At 36.9% G+C, this 11,177-nt stretch overlaps 1 protein-coding gene across 8 annotated transcripts in view; it reads right to left on the bottom strand.

The window, feature by feature from the left end:
• Positions 1-5,986: 5,986 nt before the first annotated feature.
• Positions 5,987-11,177, bottom strand: part of SLC8A1 (solute carrier family 8 member A1) — a 310,282-nt gene continuing 305,091 nt past the window's right edge. For 5 of the 8 annotated variants that reach the window (XM_081945901.1, XM_081945902.1, XM_081945900.1 and 2 more), the window contains one exon: positions 5,987-10,656. In XM_081945901.1, coding sequence (XP_081802027.1) covers positions 10,280-10,656 — 377 coding nt within the window. In that variant the 3' untranslated portion in view covers positions 5,987-10,279. The remainder of the gene's footprint in view (positions 10,657-11,177) is intronic. The other 3 variants (XM_081945903.1, XM_081945904.1, XM_081945907.1) reach the window with 1 other exon arrangement.

Below are 11,177 nucleotides of genomic sequence, written 5' to 3'. Positions count from 1 at the left end.
TAAAGAAGAATAGCTGCTTGATAGCAAAAAAAAAAAAAAAGAATAATAATAAAATGGTCATTTGTTCTAACCTATCCCTGGACTCACGCCGATATCAAGAACATCAAACAATATAGAAAAAAGAAAAGCTACAGAAAAAAAATCCTATATATTAGGCATTATCCTTCTAGAAGGAATTTAGTGAAAACAGAGTGCCATTCATACCTGTACCATTTCAATAAGGGTCAGAATTAATGCAGTTTAATAGCCAACAACAGCAGGGGAGAGGCTAAGGCAAAGAATGTCTGAAAATTGAGCAGCACAGAATAAATGGTGGTTTCCCTCTGAGGAAGGAATTTGGGAAGCCTTGGGGAGGACCTGTTTTGGAAGTTACTGAGAAATCTGATTTTTGAGAAAAGGTTTGGTGTAGATGTTCATGAGAATCCAGAACACATGTTCTGTTAACTGTGAATGAGGCTTGGAAAAATTGTAAGCATGATTCTTCTATTTGATAACTTTTAATTTCATATTGCTTGCATTTGGCTCTGGCTTCCAATTAATTAAAACATTAAACTTGTTTTAATCTCCCCCCACCTTTTTTATTTTTTACAAAGGATGTCTATGGTTGCTAGGAGTTGAAATGAGTTGATGCTACATAATAATCACAGTCATCCAGGGACTATTTAAACACCTTTGGAGTACTGGAGCATTATTTCCAATATTGTATTTCTTTTATCACTGTGTGTTTTCCTAACATGAGCCAAAGACTCTCTGTCTGTTAAACCCATCTGAAATTGTCCTACCCTTGGGGTCACAAAGAATAATTTTCCGTGTTTTGTAATTTTTGTAACAACTCTGGCATAACCCTTGTGTAATGTGGAAGATCCTCGGCTTCAATATTAATTTCTTTTAACCAAAATTCCCTTTGATATTGGAACAATATTTAATATCTCAGATGCCTACCTAATTAGCCAATGGTTTTTACCCAATTGCCTCTGAGTGTATTGTACGGTATATCTATATCTCCAAAGGGAAAAGACAGATTAGTTTTACGTTTATGGTATAGTGTGGATACGCTTTATATAGTTTTCTGCATTGTATAATGGAGTGCTTATAAAGGAAATCTTTCTTTTCTTTTTAAATGGCATGAGGTTTATACCAAATCTGTAGTGATTATACCCGGACAAGCAAAATGCAAAAGGGCAGTTTCTATTAAAAAAACCCCCACTGTGTCTGTTTTAAACCAAAATACAATTTCTTGTGCTACTTTATGTAACTGTGGCTACAATAACAAAACACCTTAAATTTTTAGTGGAAAGAGAATTTATCAAGTTTGAACAAGTAAACAGGAAGTTCTAGAACTCTTTATGTTACCTGAAATAGTGTCTTGACTAACAGACGTAGTCCACACCACACTAACCCCAAAATGTACTGCCTTGTTTAGCTAAAAGGCAGGAGAGCTTTATTCCACATCCCATGGAAAAAGCAATTCATTGTCAAAGGGAGAATAACTTTTCTAGATAATGTTTTAAGATATGTAGGTATCAAATAATTTTTCTACACTGTTGCTTTCTTAATTGGGGAAAACAGAAAAAAGAGAGCTCCAATACTATACATTTTGATTTTAATTTTTTACAAATTGTCCATGAATGTTAGACATTCCAAGAATAAGTTAGCTATATGTTTTGTGAAGCAAGATAAATGCTTTATTTGGAAGTCTTCGCCTCAATCTAGCATCTTTTCCTTTCCTCCAAAATTGAGTTTTGAGAGAGGAAAAAGTTTTTAGGACGGTGGAGGAAACCAGTTGGAAGCGATCAACAGGCAAACTACAAATTATGTTTAAAATAATACTCTTTTGAACGTTTTTCTGTGTTTATTTTAAATAAGGCTGCACATCTAAATGCACACATTGCAGAGATTTCTTTTTTACTTTATTTTACTCCTTTTAATGCTATATAGCTTTGCTTAAAGAAGTGTGTGTGGGGGGAAAGACTGATGACTCATCCAGTGTTTAATTTTCTCATAGTCCACTTATAATCTATCAAGAAAATTGTAAAGCCGGAGAAGGTTGCAGACTGACTTTTCTTAAAATATCCTGTTGTTTACTTGCTAAAGGAAAATATACTAAAGAGAAGTGTTTTATGCAAGCATTATGGAAGTTAATCTGGGCTAGGCAGTCAATGGCAATAATTTAAATAGGAATTACGTAGTTATTCTGGAAAATAGAAAAGTTGGTAGAAAGAATATTCTATAGTACTATTTTGCTTTACGTGACCGGGCAAGTGTTTAAATTGTTAGTTAGTAGGTTTGGTTTAGACTTCTTACCTGAGTTTCAGAATTTAGTCTAAATAAGGAAGAGAAGTCTATCTGCTCCATGGTTATAAGAGAAGTGCAGAGATTTTCACATTGTCACTATAGTTCAGGGGTGTCAAACGTAAGGTCCGTGGGCTGGATCCGGCCCACTGGGTGCTTAGATTAGGCCGCCCTTGAAACAGTGAAAGACCAGCCGGCGATGTCTCTGCCAGCAAAAACAGAGCTTGGGAGGACTGCACACGATCCTCCGAAGCTCAGTTTTCGCTTGCAGAGGGTTGCAGGAGGCTGTCGCAGTTTATAACAGAGCTTGCAAGGCTCCTGAGCTCTGTTTTTGTTGGCAGAGGGTTGCAGGAATCTGTCTCAGCCGAAAATGGGGCTTGGGAACCCGTTTTCGCTGGCAGTGTGTTTGGGCCACCACAGGCCCCCCTGATAAAAGTGACGTTGAGCTGGCCACACACCCCGACCATCCCACCCCCCAACTCCTGAGGTCAAATACAGCCCTGATGTGGCCCTCAATGAAATCCAGTTTGACACCCCTGCTATAGTTTCTGCTAACCTACAGTTGGGAGTTTGGCAGTACCTTTTCAGATGAATACATTTTATCAAAAGCATATTCCCACCAACCAGGCACCTCCTGGATCAAACTGCCATCTATTTCTAACAAGAGCCATTTATTACTGTGATGTCTGCCCCATTTCCCTTGGCTTTTCTTTTTCAGAGGGAAGCCCACTACACCTGAAAGGATGTAAAGGAATTGGATGTGGAGTGTCATATTCCATCCCTCTTAAAAGAGCAAGCAATCCAGTGTTAGCCCTGGGATTATCCCATGATTAAAAGGAACATTGTGATTCTGTTTATGAATTGTTTTTGTATCAAGACAGTATCAGAAATTTCTGTTTTTCTCTTGGCTGCTTTGTATGAATGAAAAAGGTTGGGGGAATGGGCATTTCCTACCTTGAACGCCTAAGGAATTTGCTGAATTGTTTCAACTGTTTAACATTCAACACACTTGAATTCACTTACCCATTAATTATTTTCTTTATGTTTCTGCTGATTGCAGTGCTGTTTATTGACTTGAATTTCCCAATAATGAAGCTGCAAGTCCCTCCTTATTCATATTCAGTGGCTTTCCAAATTATTCCCCAAATCCTTTGAAACAGTTTTCCTGGGCCAGTTTTGAGTGAGAATGGATAGGAACACCCTGTGAAGCAATAGTGCTTAGTCATCCCTAGCCTTTCATCTATATATCAAAGATTAACATCTGATTCAGATCTTTGCGCGTCTCAAGTTTCCCTTTGTAAAACAGCAAAAGCAGAGATTTCATTATGTTATAATTAGCTGTGTTAAGAAAGGGTGATGTGATTCTAGCATTAAGATTTTGAGAGTATTGTTATACTGCCAACTATTTATTAACTTTTTACTGATGAATGCTGCCTAACCTTTTCTTGGCTTTGATTTCAGCTGCGTTGGGGCAGGCTTGTGCAACGAACATAGCAAAATTGAACAAATGAGGACTGCAAAGCATTTTTCAAATTAAAACGCTTCATGAATGATAAAATATGAGGAGCACATTGTTTCCAAATCATTGCTAGCTTTTCTGCTGACACTGAATTAAAAGTTAGTGATTTTTCATGCTGGCACTGATCAAGGAAAACAGATTCTAAAGCAGTGATTGCTTTTTTTTTCTTTTTGGCAACCGAATCATGACCTTAGAGAGAGCAAGATTAACATGGTTTACTGTCCCTTTATGTGGTTTTTCTTCTAACTACCTAACTCAGTGATGATGAATCTTTGATGACATGCCATGACATTTTGAGTGACACGCCAGTACCTGATGATGAATGCCATTGTTCAGGATGGCCTAGATTGGGGGACAACAACTGATTATTTCTCTTTTGTTTGTTGGTATGTGTGTGAGACACAACAGCAGAATCAAGTTAGGCATTTCCAAAATTTTTGGGGAGCTCAAAAGGTTTACCATCAATGACCTAGCTGAAGAAAAGATCATAGTGAACCATGGAAATTGCCTGGGACTGCAACTCTGCCTATCATGGAACTGGACCACTAAATATTTATCCACAGGTGAAGTTTTACTAGCACATTTGTGCTGAAGATCACAATCTTCTGGACCTTTCCCCACCTCACCTGCCCATAACTTTGGGTGATGATACTAAACCTTTGTTCATTTTAGCAGGCAGATACCTCTAATTCCTTGAGCAGTGTTTCTCAACCTTGGCAACTTTAAGATGTGTGGACTTCAACTCCCAGAATTCTCCTGTCAGTTTGCAAGGTTCAGAGCATTGCCTTGGGAAATGCTATTGCTTCTAGTAAAACTTTCTTAGCGGAAGATGTATTCATGGAATAGTTAATGAGATATGAATGTTCTTTCTATGAAAAATCTCTTCTGCCTGCTTTGTAGAGGCTATCGTACAGATAAATGATAGTACATTATTAACCTGAGAAATACAATTACTTGATGAGGACAAATATGTCTCTGTGTACCTGCATGAGGGAGAGAAGCAATTATCATAACATGTATTTGTTAACATTAGCAACAAGCAGTGTTCTAGTTCTAGAGCCACAATCTCCATAATTTTATAAATGCTTTTGTACTTTATGAGAGTTACAATAATTAAGTTAAAAATTTGGAAGACCACTAGATAATAGAAAAGAAATGATATAACATTGGCTACCACAGTGGTTGTCCATATTTTTGGAGCCCAATGTTTAACAAAATAATAATTCAAATTTTGATTCACTCTAATTCACAAACCTGTGCTAGAGAGCATGGTTTAAGGTAAGATGTTCAATGTATTACTTGTATGTACTAGAGCTCTATCTATTTCTAGCTGGGCATTACTAGTTTTGTGCATGAACCAGGGATCTCATAATGAGATCATTTGAATGGGACTAAGGCTGGCATCATAAATGAAGATGGATTAAAGTGCCAGACTGATAAAACAACATACAAGCTTGTTACTTCCTCAGTTTACCTCCTCTGCATTTTTGTTCTTTGATACTTAGCAAATTCAGCTGAGAACATCATCTTAGTGGCAACTATCTCTCAAGGGCCAATCTTGGTTTGCCAGCCTTGTAAAACCTTATTTATCTTCAGGGCATGATCCCCAATCTCAACAAGTTGGTATAAGAATATTACCCAAATATCTGTTCCTTTTACTTGATGACTACTTTGAAGCTTTAATCTTTCTGGCTTCTCCCCCTTTTGGTACTCTACAACTGACACAAGACATAATCTGTATTTACCAGAAAGCTTCTCATTTCCTAATTCAGTCTTAAAAAATGAAATGATAGGTAGCTAGAGTTAATTCATTTGTTTGCAGATCTATCTAGAGGAAAAGACCAAAGGAATTGTAGTGGCAGACAACACCCTGTTAGCTGTCAAGGTATTTTATTCCATATGGCAGCCTTTTGTGACAATCCCACAACACTTTCAAAATGCAATGTCTTGGCCCGAAATGGCTATTTTTTCTAGCTCTTTCTGTTTTGAATATATGGCTATTTCTGAGCCCTGTGATCCTTGATATTGGTTACTAATTGGGCCACATACTGCCTCAGGTCTACTTGAATTACAAGTTTGACACACTTGCATCCATTGCAACTCTAGGAAGAGAGTTTTTTGCCATGCATTTTGGTTTGTTTAATTGAGATTTTAGTATTCAATTGTAAGACAGTGACCATTGAAGATGAGGAAATATATGAAATGGAATTTTAAAAATAGCTTTATGTTCAATACTGAGACAAAATAACAAATGTGACGATATAAAATGAGTGAGGTTGCTAATTTAAAAATTTGCTTGTTGAAATATTATGATGTGTATAAATATGTGAATTTGGGGGTAAATTCCTTGATATGATTATGTGTTAATGAAAAGGAAGTCAGACTTTAAAACTTTACAACCCAAGCTTTTATATAAAATTATATTTTGAAGGATGAAAGACTGTTGTGTGATAATTTTAAATATAAGATTATGTATGTTGAATTATTGTGATTTTGTAGTGGTACAGTATTTTAAACAGAATAAATTGTAAGGAATGTATGCATTGCGAGGAATTGACAAATAATATGGTTGTTTATCTGACTGCATTTTTAAAATGGATTTGAACCAACAGATTGGTAAATGCAAATCCCAGATTTTGTAGAATCCATTATATTTCTATCTAAGGAAATATTATATCATTTAATAATAATATAACAACAACACCAAAATGAACTAGGTAAGATGAATTAATGGAGAAAAAAATGAGACAGCGTAGAGGGAAAATGCAACAGTGTTGATCTTTAAATCAAAACTAATTATACATTTTATTATCTGTGTCTCAGTGTACCATTGATCACATTTAGTGTACACAGTGTTTCTGTTACTGTGCATTACACACATCAATAAAATGAAAGAAAACAAATGAAATGAAATAATTTTACACAAACACAATGATCGTATTATTATTATTAATAATAATCCCTGAACAACCCAAATGTTATCCCACCCCCTACCCCCAAGTCCATAACACACATCAAATGAAATAAACAGAGAACAAAAAGCCTTCAAAAGTGAAAAACAATTTACAGAAAAAAAAGAAAAGAAAAACTCAGAATTCAAGCATTCCACAGATTGTTCAAAATGATTGAAAGCCTAGTCTAACTTCCATCTTTTTAACCAGGTGATGTGAGAACAACTTTTATTTTTTAGTTTTATAGCTAGATTAAAAGAGGCTATTAAGGATCTGAGATAGTTACAGTTAATGTGTACATTCACTGGTGATGTAGCCTAGGCCTTTTAAAGCTTTCTGTGTGCACATGTCTCGCACAAATGAAACTGCATCTGCATAGGTAGCCTCTGCATTGAAATGAATGGGAAAATGCTAGGCATTGTATTGAGTGGGATCTCTAAACACCTGAGGCATCCAATTCATTACTCTGGCAAACTTACCATTAATTTCAATGAGTCTGGGCTGCATATACAGATAAAAATCTAGTATGAAATTCTACGCGAATAAAAAAGAAATCCATCCCTTATTTTGCTTTATTCACTCAGTCCTTATGTGGTATTACAATTAGTTTCCCCACGGCATGAAATATGTCTCATGTTTTTGCAGTTTTATAGAGTGATTTTTTTTTCTACAGCATTGGTATTCTGGTTTTTCCATTTAATTAATGCACTGAGCAGGTCATTTCCAAATCGGTGGTTGTATGATTTAAGGATATTAGGATTTTAAGGATGTGAATTCGCTTACCGTAATATACCTGATGTGTATGTCACTGTCCATGAGAAAATGGGCCATGGTGATAAAAGAATTGTCATTATCAGTCATACACCCCCCATGAATAAAGGAGAAATTACAAACTCCCCAAATAATATCATTCTATATTGGAGAGAAATACTTGGAAATATGTCTACATATTTTTTTCAACCAACATCCAGCTGCACTGCTAAAGTGACAATGGGAAATATATTTTACATATATATCTTTTCATTTTCCAATTGGAGGTGGATAAACCTGAGACTCTTCAAATATTATTGAATATCACTCCCATGATTCTGAACTACTGGCCATACTGCTGGGAACTGGAGTCCAATAATATCCAAAGGGCCATAGATTCTCCATTGATATTTAGAGAACATCTCCTTAATCATTGTAAGCAGGACTATATTTTTATGATATGGAAACATCAATGGCTTTGTTCTTCCCCTAATTACTTGTCAGTTTTCTTTTTCAGAAACAGGCTATTGTGCGGTTACAACTGCAATAGCAGTGTTTATATGACAATTTTTAAGGTATAAACCCTTTACTGCGCATGGCTACCCACACTGCTTCCGTGTGACTAGGGAAGCAGCAAAGCCATGCACATTTTTACTTCTCTGGCACCCATAAATAGAATCCAAGAAACAGAAAGAAAGAAATGGAAACAAAGAAAAATGAATTGTTTCAATAAATTTCATTCTCTCTAATCCCCTTTTAGATTTGCTTGCTTTAGATATTTCAGATGTAGTGGTGAGATAATTCTGAAAAATGAAAAAAAAAATTAGAAAGACAGCGCATGGAGAAATCAATAGACAAACCAGCTGCAAAATAAATATCACTGGACTGTTCAGTTGCACTGTCCCTGAATGATAGTTCCCAAGTAAAGCTCCTTTTTGGTACATTAATCTACTCTGAACATTGATACGTACATTGTTGACATGTCCTCATCAATGTCTACAACAATACTGATACTTTTTCATTCATGGAGATAAATGCCAATTCACTGCCAGACAATGCAGATAGTGCCACATTTCTTGCTAAGACCCATTGTTGTTCTGAAGGCCAAGGGGTAATAGAACTTTTTAACTCCAGCGTGGAAAAATTAATTTGAATTACAGTATTCTGATGGTGGGTTGCCCTTTACAAATGTTCAGCGATTTCCATAGAGCAAGAGCAGGATCAGAGAGAATAAGCAATACAAGAGACCAAAGAATTGGCGTCCGGAGCACATGGAGCATAAATACTCTGGGTATAATGGGTGACTGAAAAAAAGCTCAAGGATATTCTGGTGATTTAGGGTTCAACACAGCTGTTCATACTTAAAATGAACAATTAAGTCCCAATTAATTCCAACAGTCTAGTAATAAACAGGCTAAATTCATCCACAACTCAGTGGTAAAGCACATGCTAGCATGTCAACTATCCAACAATTCAATTCATGGAATCACCAGTTAAAATAGTTACAGGGCTGGATAAGCTTCTCCCTGAGATCTCAGAGAATCACTCTAAGTGAGAGTCCTGGGCTAGATAGGTCACCGGCTTGACTCAGTATAAACAACTTTCTGAGTCCTGGACTTGACTGGTAAACAGATCCCTTTCTATGTGACGAAACTTGCACAGTTTCTTCCCTTTAAAACCTAAGACTTTCTCCAGCTCTTGGTTATTGCTTCTTAGGCACCTTATACTGAACAACAGAATGAATACCAGCCATTTCTGGACTCTCACTCTGTTCATTGAAAAGAAAAGATATGGAAAGAAACACGCTTGCATTTTCAATGGTCGGTCAGCTTCACTATCACTACTCAATGCTATATTACAGATTATGGTTTGCTTCATTCATGCAAAGTATTACAACAAGTATAATGAAAGCATTCCCAATTTGGAGTATGAGAAGGAGCATAGCAGCAAATATTGGTAGATGGAAAGGGCATAGGAGGGAACTGAAATTTATCTGACAAAATACGTCAGAAATACAGGAAAAAATGCTAGGGCTTCGGGCATGAGTCTATAATCCACAGTCTGGAGCAAACGGAGAATTGATTAAATATGGTTTAGGTGGCTATTTTTCTTTTAAGAGAGTTCTGGTCATAAATAGAGTTCTGAAAAAAATGGGAAAGGGTTATCTGTGGTTTAATAACATCTGAACAACCAGGCAGTTAAGGAGGGATCAAAACAAAAATAAAAACAAACAAAACAAAACCTCAAACAAAATTATCCTCCCCATAAACAGCATAGGGTTGGAACCCCCTTGGATTGTGTTGGTCACTCTAGACTCACATGTGTCATCGAGGGTGGTGATTCAGCTTGTTCTTGAGTTAATGAAGAAGGCAACAAAGATATTGGTCAGAAAGTCAAGAACTCCCACTTAAATCCTTCGCCCAATATGATATAACTTAAAGTTGGTTGTTAGTCTTTCCAAACAACCCCCTTTGACATCCAACTGCTCCTTAGAGAGGGAGGGGAAAAGGAAATACAAAATAACTCCATCATGACCTTGTAGGCTGAGTTGCAAAGATGGCCCTGCTTCCACGTCTCCATTGCAATGCTGCTGCTCCTGTTGAAGACTCCTGCAGATTTCAAACTCCTACCACAAAGCTACATTCCATCAATAGGTAAGTGAACATGGCAAATGTCTTTTCTTCTCTGTTCAATAATATTAGACCTATATCTATATATATCTCTTTCTATATATATATATAGATAGATATTATCTTCAATTGTTTCTTTAGAAACCCTTTATGTGGCAGTAGGCTTCCATAGATGAGAAAAATATGTACAAGAGCCAGAGCAGCACAAAGAGGCTTGAGGTCAAAAGCTTGGCAGTCCGTGGCCCGCCTAGCTCACCTCCAATCTCTGGTCTTCGCCGGTAGAGGAGCACACCAACACTGATGAAAGCAAATATAGTGAAGAGGGTGACAGAGAAAGCCAGGTTGCCTGGTTGGACTGCAAATGTCTCCCCATTGGCTGCATGGTAGATTGCAGCAATGGACCAGGCTACGCCGATTCCCAGGAAAACATTCACCGCATTGCTACCAGTGACATTACCTATAGAAGCATCTGCATATTGATCTTGTGTTGCTGCTACTTTGCTGGCAAATGTATCTGTAAAGTGAAAACAAACAGTATTATTGAACTTTGTGCTTATCCCTATTTCCAAGCTCAGTGTTAAGCAAATGGTTTTCTAGCAATAGCAGGATGGTACATTGATAAATAATCTATCCAAAAGCAAGATCTGGATAGACTTTGAAGTTGCACAGTCTAGAACTGATGTTCTACCAATCTTAGCCCAGTGGCTTTCCCCCCCCCCCCTGTGCTTCTGCCTCTACTAGTAATTAGACACTGTTTTAAACCAACTTGTTAAAAAGAGCTACTAGCAAACTGCAATCTTTAAGTCTCTTTTTACACAGCTCCTTCCCATTAGGTTATGCCAATATGCTGGATTTTAAATAGTTCAGATTTCAAAGTTAATCTAAGATTAGAATCTAATTCTGTGGTCTGTGGATTCCCCAATCCCACCCCAAATGGGTATGTGCTATCACCCAATCCTTCCTCCTTTTTGGTTCTGAAATTTCTCCAGGTCTTCACCTTGGTGGGTTGGATGCACTCCACCCACTTAAGTTCTG

Source organism: Natrix helvetica (assembly GCF_964273705.1).
Source record: "Natrix helvetica genome assembly, chromosome: 2".
NCBI classification, from domain to species: domain Eukaryota; kingdom Metazoa; phylum Chordata; class Lepidosauria; order Squamata; family Natricidae; genus Natrix; species Natrix helvetica.
This window is presented reverse-complemented; position numbering and strand designations above follow the sequence as displayed.